Source organism: Elephantulus edwardii, unplaced genomic scaffold (genome assembly GCF_000299155.1).
Source record: "Elephantulus edwardii isolate Elephantulus edwardi_28Jun2011 unplaced genomic scaffold, EleEdw1.0 scaffold00103, whole genome shotgun sequence".
Classification (NCBI taxonomy): Eukaryota; Metazoa; Chordata; class Mammalia; order Macroscelidea; family Macroscelididae; genus Elephantulus; species Elephantulus edwardii.
The window spans coordinates 11459372-11472508 of NW_006399853.1; the positions used below are offsets into that span (position 1 = coordinate 11459372).

Sequence of the window (13137 nt, forward strand, 5' to 3'; positions counted from 1 at the left end):
TTATGGAAAAGTAAAAGAAAAGATTCTTTCATTGTTTTACAAACCCTCCCCCAGGTCCCCTCCACCATGTAGCCATCGCTCTAGACTCCTGTGATGACAGAAATACCTAGTCACATATCTCTTTTAAACAGTTTTCAAACCCTTTCAAACCCTTTTTGGATGTTAATGAGAGGCAGCTGGGAGGTCAGCTCCAAATTCTGGATTTTCCTGGAGTGAGTTCTTTTCAGGTGGTGGTGGTGTTGGCACGTTACCTGTGCTTGAAGACAGCTGTCATCAGCGTCCTGTTGTGGTGGTGACAAAGTGCCGTTGAATCCGTGCTGATGGGTAGTGACCCTGTGTCGGGTAGAACTTCCCCATAGGGTTGACGTAGGCTGAAATCTTTAGAGGCCAGTTGTGAGGGCTTGACTCCCGTGGACCAGCTGGTGGGGTCATGCTAACGACCTTTCAGTTAGCAGCTATGTGCTCCATCACTGCACCACCAGGACTCCTTAGCATTTCCCCCCTCCTGTATTTATTAATGGCCTATTACACGCTTCCCTCTAACTTCCATGCAGGAAATAGTGAGGCTCGCACATGGTAGGGCAAGGTTTCGATCTGTTGTTCATTGGCTCTCTATGAGTCGTAGCTGCCTTGAGGGCCCCTGACAACAATAGAAAGTTCTCTATGACACATGCAGAATCCAGTGGTACAGAGCCTGAAGGGACCTTACAGACTTTCCCTGTGCTGTATGGATGGGGCATCCTGGACCTGCAGAGGGAAGAAGTGATCCAAAGATGAGCAGGTCAGAGACAGTGCTAGGCCAGGCACCTGTCAGCGGGGGATGGAAGGCATTCAGAAGCAGAGGAGTGGCCACCACAGGCCCTGGTGCTTTCAGTGGCCACAGCCAGGCTCTGAGTTCAAGGGTCCTGCTCAGATTCACTCCTTCCCATCACCTATGTCTGCTTCGCCACGTGTCACATCAGTCACTGTGCTGCTGAAAGCAGCTCATCTCTCTAGGAGGATGCGAGCATTGCGCGTCCAGAAGGTTCTCGTTTGGATGTTCATACAGCAGTAGCATCCGTCTTGGCCAGCATCCTCCATCCTGGTCACACCAGTGTGTCAGACGGCTTTCTACAGGACCCCCCCGGTTCTCGGTCTTTACTGGGCTTTCCTCCAGAGAGCTGACCTACTTCTGTGAAGATCGTTACTGTTTTCGTCAGGTGCCACTGGGCCAAGTACGACTCCTCACAGCCTCGTGAACAACGTGCCTGAACTTCGCTCTATCCTGGGCCATGCTAATCCTTTCTCATAGGCTCGAGCCCACTGTTACAGTCACTGTGACAACACATCTTGTTGAAAATCTTCCTCTCTTACGCTGACCCTCCACCTTTCCCAACATGATGTCTTTCTCCAAGGAGCGGCCCCTCCTAAAAACATGCCCACAGTATGTGAGATGAAAGTTGGCCATTCTCGCCTCTAAGCATCAAACTCCCGGGTCGCACTTCCTTCTAGATATGTCCGTTTGTTCCTTTTCCTGCCCAGAGGATAGTCAGTACTCTTCTCCAGCACTGCAATTACAGGCCTCCGTTCTCCTGCCATCTTTAGTCCATGTCCAACTTTCAGATGCAAAACACGCGATTGAAAAGTGCAGAACTTCTACACTGCCACCTAGCTTGCTGTGAGTCAGGAACTGGCACTTCACAATGCTAGTCTTTTTTTAACACCGTCTCTGATTTTATTTATTTTTTTTTTAAATTCATTTTGATGAACCTTTATAGAGATTTTGGATTTCCATACATTCATTGTTGCATTTTTCTCCCTGCCCACCCCTCCCCCCAGTTCTCTCTTCTCTTTGAAAAGTAAAAGAAAAATTATTTCATTGGTATAGAATCCCGCCGCCCCCCTACCCCCCACCAAGTACACTCCACTATGCAGCCTTCATTCTGGACTCTTGTCATAACCATAATACCCAATCATCTATCAATTTCAAACAGTTCTTTCCCTCATCTGTTTCAATGCAGTATACATAATTCAATTTTTCTCAGTCTCACTCTAACCCTGATGTCAGTCAGTCCCATTCTACAATAGTGGCGCCATGCAACACCTATCCTTTTGCGACTGAGATATTTCACTCAACAGTGCTAGTCTTTTATGGAAGCAGATCTCTGGGTCTTTCCTTCTTTCAGAACCACCAGATGAGTTCAAACCTCCAAATTTTTGGTTAGCAACCAACGTATGGTGGCTTAGTGGAAAGGAACTGTGCTACCAACCCCAAAAGTACACAGTTTGGACCCAACAGCTGCTGTAAAGGAGAAAGATGGACAGTGTCCTCCTGTGCGATTTACTGCCTCTGAAAACCTGCTGGAGAGTCAGCTATGGGTTGCTTCCACCTCCGTGGAACACAACAACAACAACAGAGTGCTTAATTTTTCCACCACCAGGACTCTGAGAATAATCTAGAGAATATGACCTTCTTCAGTGATGATAAACTTTGGAGGCCTGGGTGGTTTACTGTACATTTAGATGAACTGATTAATTGCTTATTGCAGTGCCTGCTCTGGTGGCCTGAGTAGTGGTAAGAAGCTGCACAGTAATCCCAAAGGCACATGGTTTGAATCTACCAGCTGCTCCGTGGGAGAAGGTTGGACAATACCCCATGCCATTTATTGTCTCTGAAAACCCGCTGGAAAGTCAGCAATGGGTTGGTTCCAACTATATGGGTTGACACACAAAAGTAATGCTTTTCACGAAACAGCATTGTTGGCACTGAGGGTATGCTGCTAAATCTCTGTCCCGTGGGCTTTCATTCTAGAAGGATTAGATGATGTAAGTAGCTGGACAGAATCACTACAGATTGTGATAAGCAGATGAGGATGATAGAAGGCAACAAGGGTCGATGTCTGTTGGTGATTTAGGCTGAGGTTTCTGAGGCTGACTTGGCACCCAGACCCTGAGGGCAGAGTGGGGACAACGCTGGGCCACCTGCAACCAGAGCTGTCCAGCAGTGGGGACTGCAGAGCACTGGCCCTAAAGCAGCCTTAGATGTCATAGGCTGACAGGGTAGAGAGTCCAGGATGGCTGGAGGGTGAAGAGTGAACAGAGACTCCCATTGAGCCTAAAGGTAGGTAAGAGCTGGGTCACATTTGACCCTGACATCCACAGGAAGGGACTTTGATTTAATTCTGAGAGCAATAGGAAGCTAATGGGCATTAAAGCAGGAAGTGACATCAGCAGATCAACATTTCTAATATAAACACCCTCGTATGCACACATGACACAATAACACGTCATTATATGATGGCTTGTCTCTCTTGGTACAGAAGTAAATATTTTTAAATTTTAATTGGAGGGTGTAGATATCCGAGGTTTTACGACACACGTGTGGGGGTGGTAGTGGTGGTGTTGATGCTGTAAAGTTGGAGTGACTCACCGTGACCCTGTGTCACAGCAGAAGGAAGCACTTCTCAGTCCAGCGTCATCCTCACAGCTGTTATGTGCGAGAGCTTGTTGTTGTTGTTGTTGTTAGGTGCCATCAGATCAACAACAATTCACAGCAACTCTGTAAACAAGAGGTCTGAACCCTGCCCTGTCCTGTGCCATCTCACTGTCTCTGATCTACTTCTGCCCATTGGTACAGTGGCTGTGTCCATCCATTTTGTTGAAGGGCTTCCTCTTATGCTGACCGAGCATGATGTCCTTTTCCAAGAACTGACCCCTCCTAACATCGTGCTATGAAGCGTTAGCATCCTTGCCTCCAAAGAGCACCTTGGTTGTACTTTCTGAATGAAATAGTAATATTTATTCTTCCCATGGCCTGCTTGCTCTGACCGGCCACAGAATGTGTGCTGACTTCTCCGAAGGTGCTCAGCGTTGAAGGTCACACTCAGAGCTTCGTCGTCTAGGCTCCAGCATCCTATGTGGATGGTGCTGCCTGAGACAGCCAGCCCTCCTTGAAGGAGACGAAAGAAAAAAATGACACTTAAAAATTAGCTCTTGAAAATTGTCCTGCTAACTCTGTTTTTAGGTGTCTTGAGTCACAGAGCCAGCAGGTCACCGGTACCCACTGGGGCTGAGACACTGAACCCGCCCAGTGAGCCTGAGGCCTGCCCCCTGCGGTTAGAAATTACAGCTGGCGAGAATGGCTGTAATTTTGTCATTTGTCCATGGCTGGAGTTGATGTCTAAAAAAACTGCTGGTGACAGTGACATCTAGTGGATCTTGAGTAGATGAAGCGTAGTGGCCTATCTGATGTTTAATTAATTGACAAGTACGGGCTGTGGACAGAACTCTGGTGGCACATTGGTTAAGTTCTCTTCTGTGGTCAGTGGTTCAAACCCACCGGCTGCTCCGTGGGAAAAGATGGCGTCATCTCCTTCCATGAAAACCACAGCTTTGGAAGCCCTGTGGGCAGTTCTGTGCTGAACTGTTACATCTTCAGGACTTGAATCAACTCGACAGCAATAAGTTTAGGTTTTGGTTTTGAAGTCAGTTTCTCTTTCAGCTGTGCTATTGTTCTAAAATATGAAATCCGGTGTAGTCCAGTCTGTTCTATCAAAAATACAAAACTACCAAGAATATTAAGGCATATTTCATCTCTCTTTTCTGCAGACGGAAGATCCAACCATGGAGCGACCCTATACCTTTAAGGATTTTCTCCTCAGACCGAGAAGGTGAGGCTGGGTGTGTGTGTGTGCTTTCGTCACTGGGACTGAGTGGGAGTGTGTATTTCTATGTAGAGACAGAAGATTTTTGGTGGTTTTCTGAGATTTCAACTTCTTTTTTTATTTCTTCTCATACAGCGTCATCATTTTCCTTAAAAAGACTGTCTCTTAAGAACTATCTACATGGGATCACATTGTGATAATAGCTTCTTGAAAGACAGGAATTTTAGGGGCCAGTGGATTTATTTTTAGGGGGTAGAAATTACGCAGGAAAGAAAATGTAAGAGAAAACTCAAAGCAGGTAGACAGTGTTATCAAGTGGTACGTGTGGAAACTTGAATTGGTATATGTTCTCAAGACCATAAGGAAAGAAATTTTTTTTTATTAAAAACCCAAAGTTGTCATCCTTGTGAAAAGCCGTAGCAGGTCATCATATGTTTTGTAACCAATCTTCTTCCATTTTGCAGTCACAAATCTCGAGTCAAGGGATTTTTGCGACTGAAAATGGCTTATATGCCCAAAAACGGAGGCCAGGATGATGAGAACAGTGAACAGAGGGACGACATGGAGGTGAGCTGATTTTGCTTTGCCTACGAATGTATTCATGCTTTACTTTAAGATGTGAGTCTCTACTCCAAGGAAATAAAAGTTTACAAAGGTTACCTTAGCGGGTAAGCTCAGCCTGCATCCATAAATATGTGTCTTTGAAAATTTAACCTTTCATTTATTTAGAAAAACGAGAATGAGGAACGCTTGGCTTTTTTACATTCTTCTTCATATACAGGCTACCTCTAACTCACTGACCCCCTTACCAATGTGCAACTTTCTCCTCACCTGATGAATTCGGCCAGTGCAACAGACATTCTACTCTTTCTAAATTCCTCTCAGCACTTTGAATTGTTTCAAAGCAAATCACATGATTTAGAAGATCTTTCCCAAGTTTCTTTTTTATTTGTCACACAGGTGATAGAAAACTTGTTGGAAAGCTTAGTCTAAAAATGCCATTTGGGAGTTAGTGGTCCAGGAGAATTTTCCTTTTTGCCTTTCCCCCCCTTTTTTTAAATTTTACTGGGATACATATAGTTATTCATGGACATTGTGTTTCATTCATATACATGGTGGGGGATTTTTGTGTTTCACACTTTCCGTTACTGACGTTACACTTCATACAATCATTCCTTTATAGTATGTTTTATAAAATTAATCACCATTGGACTAAGTAAACTAACTCAGTCTCATAAGGACCAATACTGCATAAGACATTATCCTTTTTTTTTACGTTTTTTATTGGTTTTCATGTAATCATGTGTATCATGTTTGTACACGCATTTTGTGTTTCATACAGTCATTCATAGACATTGTGTTTCATTCATGTACCTTGTGTTTTATACAATCACATACATTATCGTTGATATCATTGACATTGATCTATGCCTGTTATCAATCTATCTCTTCAGGTCCCCACTGAACATTCCCATTTTTCTACCCTCCTCTCCATCCTCCAACCTCTGCTGTCCCAGTGATTTTTTTTCCCCACTCGTCCCCTTTTTCTACCCCTCATTTCCCCTTTAGCACATTTATACATATCTTACTCAGTTATTCTGTTTTCACAATAATGACCATATGCAGTATTTGTCCTTATGAAACTGAGATATTTCATGCAGCATGATGCTCTCTGCCCCCTCTTGTGTTATATTTTATTAAATAGTTACACTTTAGTGCTTAACTCCTGTCGCATATTAATGCCAAACCCCCACCCCCACCACCTGCCCAGTACAGATTTTTTTGGCCCCATTTTATTCTGAAAATGCCTTTTCAACAAAGCCTCTCTTGGGCTAACTCTCACATCTCCAGCTGTTGAATTTACATGACATGGGAATCGTGTGTTACAGGCAGGTCCGCCAAGGCCCTGCAGACCATGAGGCCCAGTTTTCAGCTGGATTTGCCTCAGAAGCTGTCATCTCACACTGTATGTGAGGAACAGTGAAGTGGATGTAATCATGGATGCATGTGAGCATTGCATAAGCCCAGCTACAGATTTTTATCTCAAACACAAGTGATTCTTCACACTCTCCAAACCTTCCAACTGCAGTAACCAGTGAATTACTTAATTTTCCAGCAGCTTTACCAGAGGATACAAGGAAAGAAAGACTTAATGCCTGAAATATGCACTGCAAAATGTCACACCGGCTCTGGTCCCAAGAAGCCCGTTTCTGTGAGGGCAGCTCCCAGAGAGCTCTGGGGAGAACTGGGGCTTCTTGAAAGAATGTACCAGCAACACGGCTCCCGGGTCCCCTTGAAAAGAGAGCGCTCGCAGTGTGGCTTTCCGCATGTCACTGGTGCTATTTGTACAGTCGAGATAAACCAACCAAACCAGTTTCCAGCGAGTCGATTCTGACTCACCAGAGCCCTGTGGGATACAGTAGAACTGCCCATGGGGTTTCCAAGGTGACAAGTCTTTACAGAAGCAGACGTACCTCATCTTTCCCCCTGCAGAGGGAACAGAGAGGTCCAGCCACCCACCTTTCAGTTGGCCTCCACACCCTTTAACCTCTGCACCACTAGGGCTCCTTCATGATCAAAATCCTAAATAATAGAATTTGAAAAGAGTAGGGAGCTCTGGTGGAGTCCTCCATAGCGATGTGCCCTTCTAAGCCAGAGGCCCCTCTTCACTGGTTCAAATCCACGAAAGGCTCTGAGGGAGATGGGCAATCTCCTCTTGTTCACTTTCTAGTCTCACAAACACAGTGCAGGGTCAGCGATGACTTGGGTCCCACTCAATTCCAATGAAGTTTGCCATTTTTTCTTTTTATTTTGTTTACGAGTCCAATGTGACAGACTTAAGTAACTTAAGAAGCCATGTATGTTATGGAGTCTTCTAGAAGGTAACACAGTCAGTTGGCCAGGGCTCAGCATATTCTAGAAACTTCTAGAATTGGTTTTTACCCTTCTGTGGAAATCTATTATCTTGTGATACTTGAAGGTATTGCAAGACCCACCATGCAGACGATGACAGGATGCATGTTAATTATCTTTCCCTCACATCTTCAGCCCGTAATCGCCGCTTCCTTTCATTCCTCAGCATGGCTGGGAGGTGGTCGACTCCAATGATTCAGCCTCTCAGCACCAAGAGGAGCTTCCCCCTCCTCCTCTGCCCCCTGGGTGGGAGGAGAAAGTGGACAATCTAGGCCGGACTTACTACGTCAACCACAACAACAGGACCACGCAGTGGCACCGACCGAGCTTAATGTGAGTACCGCTCGGCGCTGGGGCCATGGCCACACTATAGGCTCAGCCACGTTTTCACCACCAGGTTGGGGAATCAATTCTGTGTCAGCCACCACACTTAGCTGTATAAACACATCAGGCTTCCTCATCACCCAGGTAAGGTGTCTGGGAGCCAGACAGGAGTTGAGTGTTTTAAGGAACCACCTGATGTCTTTGTATCCTATTGTGCTTTTCAAAGTATGGACTAGTGATGCTTTTAATGTCTAGATTCATAAACTGAAACACACAGGATATTTTTCTGGATTTCTCTTACGTTTGGGGAGTCTATTTGTTTTGGGGATTACATTATCTCTTCCTTTAAGCTCCTCCCCTGAATTAATCTAACAACAAGCACACAAGACGTGTTATTTTCTGCTTTCCTGGCCTTTTTCTGGATTTTTATTCCCATCGATGATTTGGTTTAGAAATGCTCTCAGAAAATGTCTTCTCTTTTTTGAAGATTGTGTATAGCACCTCTTGACATAATTAGAAATATGATAGGTAAGGTGCAAAAATCAGAATTAGTAATCACTCTTTATTCTAGGGTTTCAAACTGTTTCAAACCATTTCCATCATGGCCAAGGCAGAAAAATCAGAATAAACTCAAAACTGTAAGATATGAATAAAGAGAAAGATAGCCAGAACATGGGGGGAAAAAATTTACCCAGAAGCACTGGTATGGGATCCTTAGAGCACAGTGAGCTCTTTCAGGAGCCTGAGGTGGGCGATTAGATCATGGTCTGGACTGTGGAGGAGACATGTCCCGAGTAGCATGGTCAGCCACCATCTTTGAGCACGATGCTGTTTCTTTTAACTCCTCTTGTCAGGAGATTTAGTTGCTTTGCAGTACACACGCTGCCCTTGTTTTACAAGAGGGGGATTAAGTTTCTCGCCAGTTCTGGCTAGAATTTTTTTGCCTTCTGGTACACTCAAATTTTACGAATGCGAGTCCATTTCAGTTTCACTTTCTTGGCCATGACTGGACCGTGAAGAACCTGTTTGAAGCCCTGCTTTATTCTAATCCCTTGCCAGCTTCAAGCTTTCTGTGAACTGATTTGTTCAGGCAGTGCTTTTTTCAGTTTGGAGATAACACATAAACACTAGTGGGATTTCAGTTCCTTTAACAAAAGATTAGAATTTGCAAAGCAAATTTGAAAGCAAAGATAAAAAATTAAAAGGAAAAGGAAAAATTCCAGAACTCATGAGCTTCACAATCGTCCAAATAATTTTTAATATCAAATAAAAGTAAGTATAATGTAGGTGGACTTTTTTCCCTTCAACTCATACTCTGAAAGAAGTTTGCTAATGGGCCAACTTTAGCAATGTAATGGGTAATCTTGATAGTCATTTTATCTCTGAAAATAAAGAGATGCTCTGCCCAGGTTTTATTTGAGAGATAAAAAGTTCTGTCCTCATGTGGATTCTTGTGAAGGTCAACTAGCTGTCTGGTCATTGCTGGATGGGGCTGCCCTCCATGGACACTGGCTCATTTGTTCCATAGTAGACTGCTGAAAGACAGTGCAAATGGCTAAATATGAGATCCCAGTGATATTAATCTACACTGTATTGTAATACATGGAAATGTAAATGGAAGTGACACACTTGATTCTTTGCATTCTTTATTACTGATATTCACTTATTTCTCCTCAGCACTTTCCCTTTCATTGATGACACAGTTATAAAATCTATTCTAACCAATTTGACTATTCAAGCTTTTCTTCTTTTTTTTTTTGTGCATTCATTGTTGCACATTTTCTTTCCTCCCCCTCCCTACGCCCACCCTAATCCACTTTGCAGTGCACCTCTTATTCCCGATTGTTGTCATGAATATAATTGTTATTGTTGTTGTTATGTGCCGTCGAGTCGTTTGCAACTCATAGTGACCCTATGTACAACAGCCCTAAACCCTCCTCTATGCTGTGCCAATCGCATTGCCTCTGACAGACCCATCCCGATTATCCCAGTCACTGAATCAATCTACCTCATAGAAGGTCTTCCCCTCCTGCGCTGTCCCTCCACCCTACCAAGCATGATGTCCCTCTCCAAGGATCTGTCCCTCCTTACAACCTGTCCAAAGTATGTCAGACGAAGCCCCAGAATCCTTGCTTCCAAGGAGTAGCCTGGTTTAACCCTTTCCAGGATGAATCTGTTTGTTTTCTTGGCAGTCCATGGTACTCGAAATAACTCTTCTCCAGCACCACAGCTCAAAGGCATCAATTCTCCTTCTGTCCTCCCTAGTCATTGTCCAACTCTCTGATGCATAACAAGTGATTGCAAAGACCACGGCCTGTATCAGGCACACTTTAGTCTCCAGAGAGACACCATTGCTCTTGAGTACTTTAGAGAGGTCCCTAACAGCAGACTTTCCCGTCGCAATACGTTTTTTTATTTCCTGGCTGCTGGTGCCAAGAGTGTTGACCGTGGAGCTGAGCAAACTATAGCTGTGAACAATCTCAATCTCTTTGCCATCCATCCTGATGCAACCAATTGGTCCAGTGGTGAGAATCTTTGTCTTCTTGACATTGAGCCTCAGTCCATACTGAAGTCTGCAGTCCTTGACCCTTCGCAGCAAGTGCATGAGGTCCTCCTCAGTTTCAGCAAGCAGGGTTGTGTCACCTGCGTAACACAGATTGTTAATAGATCTTCCACCAATCCTGATGCCACACTTCTCCTCATAGAGCCCAGCCTCTCTGATAATCTGCTCTGCATACAGGTTGAAAAGGTATGGAGATAGGACACATCCCTGGCGTACACCCTTCCCAATTTTGAACCATGCAGTGTTACCCTGCTCTGTTCTGACAACTTCCTCTTGGTCCAAGTATAGGTTTCGCATTAGCACGATTAAATGTTCTGGGATTCCCATTCTTCTCAGAGTCAGCCCCAGTTTGTTATGATCCACACAGTCAAATGCCTTTGCATAATCAATGAAACACAGATAGACATTCTTCTGGTATTCCCTGCTTTCAGCTAAGATCCATCTAGCATCAGCTACAATATCCCTAGTACCACGACCCCTTCTAAACCCAGCCTGGACTTCTGGCAGTTCTCTGCTGATGTACTGTTCCAGTCTAAGCATATATCCCTTTGTACCGTTCTTCCTCTCATGTAGTGTTCATTATCTATCCATGCTTTTCCTATTCTGCTCCCTAACCGCCTCCCCCCCCCATGCCAGTCCTGGTTTTTTGTTTTGTTGGGTTGGGGTTTTTTTGTTTGTTTCAATGAATGTTTACAGAGACTTTGAATTTCCATTCATTCATTGTTGCACACTTTCCTCCCCGCCCCCTGCCCCAGTTCACTTTTCTGTTTGAAAAGTAAAAAAAAAATTCTTTCATTGTTATACGGCCTCTGTCCTCCAGTCCACTCCTCTATGCAGCTTTCATTCTGGACTCTTGTCATGACAATAATACCTAATCATATATTCCTCCTAAACAGTTCTCTCCCTCATCTGTCTTAATGCTGAATACATCATTTATCCACTTTTAATTTCCCCCCAACTCCCATGTCAGACTCGCTTTACAACAGTGGCACTCTGCAGTATTTGTCCTTTTGTGACTGAGATACTTCACACAGCATAGTGTCCTCCATGGTCTCCTATTTTGTATAATATTTCATGAGTTCCTTATTTTTCAGTGCAGCATAGTATTCCACTGTGTGAATATACCACAGTTTTTCTATCCATTTGTTTGTTGATGGGCATTTGGGTTGTTTCCCACTCCTTGCTATTGTGAAAAAAGCCACAATAAACATGGATCTGCATATATCTGCTTGGGTGGCAGTTCTCATTTCTTCACAGTATATTCCCATTACTGGAATTGCTGGGTCAAATGGTATTTCTATTTGCAATTTTTTGAGAAAGCACCATACTGCCTTCCATAGTGGCTGTGCTGTTTAACACTGTCTCCAACAGTGAATAAGGGTTCCAGTTTCTCTACAGCCTAGCCAGCATTTGTTATTTGGTGTTCTGTTAAATTGTGCTATTCTTACAGGGGTGAGATGATATCGTCAGTCCTGTTTTATAACCATGGTCTTATGCCATATTTGTCCTTTTGCGACTGAGATATTTCACTCAGCAGAACATCCTCCAGGCTCATCCATGTTGTGTAATGTTTCACAAGTTCATTGCGCTTTTATAAGTCAATCTAACATGTATGTGCCTTGTCTTAGCAACATGCAGTGATTAGAAGACTTGTGGTTGTGAAGTGCCATTATCTGACACTGCTTAACAGGTTAAGAAATGAGCATCTGAAAATGTAGCCCTTGGTTGGAAAAATTGAGCTCTGGTGGCATAGTCCAAAGGACATTGTGCTCTTAACCCAAAGGTGGTACTTCTCAGGTGATTTAAATCCACCAGTGGTCCCTGCAAGAAAAGTGGACAGTCTCCTCTCATGTGACCTGTTGTTGTTGTAGTTGTTGATTGCCTTCGAGTCAAGCACGACTCATAGTGACCCTAGGAACAAAAAGCTTGACGCCCCTCTACAACTCTCGACATTTATCACAGTTCATAGGGTTTCTGGAGGCAGGTTATTTCAGAAGTGGATGCCACTCCTGCTGCCTCCAAAAACCCGCTGGAGGGTCAGCTGTGAGTCAATTCCAACTTGATGCGTTGGGATGAGTTTTGTTTTGAATTGTAGAAACATGATCGTGAGCAAAACACAAGAAGTTCAAGCAGCTGGTACCTGAGTCTCACGGAGAATCACTGATCATTAACTTCCATATACCTTGAAGTCTGTTGATGTTGAATGGATTCCAACTCTTAGTGACTCTGAAGCAGAAGAGACTAACAGGCTGGGGACCTTGGAGTTTCCAAGGCTGTAATCTTTCTGGAAGGAAACCATCTCATCTTTCTTCAATACAATAGTTGGTGGGGTTCAAACCGTAACCCTTTCACTTAGCAGCTGAGCACTCTAACCACTGCACCACGAGGAGTCCTCATGTTGTGAATGGGGATGTTTGTTACTTGGTCTGCCTCCCTGAGCTGTGCGCTCGAATGGAGGAGTCTCTAAGAACACGCCACAGTTTTAAGCCTGCATCCTTTCTTTGTCTGTCTTTATCCCCAAGACCCAAGCCAACCCCGAAGATAGAGCTTATGGGATGCTTGCTCCGTGGTGGTAGAGAAGCATCAAGAAATCAAGATGGTAGGGGAGCTCTGGTGGCCTAGTGGCAAGAAGCTGCACTGCAATCCCAGAGGAACACGGTTCGAATCCACCAGATGCTCTGCCGGAGAAGGAGG

At 44.3% G+C, this 13137-nt stretch overlaps 1 protein-coding gene across 3 annotated transcripts in view; it reads left to right on the forward strand.

The window, feature by feature from the left end:
* The window catches only part of NEDD4L (neural precursor cell expressed, developmentally down-regulated 4-like, E3 ubiquitin protein ligase), a 280431-nt gene that overhangs the window by 200761 nt on the left and 66533 nt on the right, over positions 1-13137 (forward strand). For all 3 annotated transcript variants that reach the window (XM_006891744.1, XM_006891745.1, XM_006891746.1), the window contains exons 6-8: positions 4588-4649; positions 5108-5210; positions 7723-7889. In XM_006891744.1, coding sequence (XP_006891806.1) covers positions 4603-4649; positions 5108-5210; positions 7723-7889 — 317 coding nt within the window. In that variant the 5' untranslated portion in view covers positions 4588-4602. The remainder of the gene's footprint in view (positions 1-4587; positions 4650-5107; positions 5211-7722; positions 7890-13137) is intronic.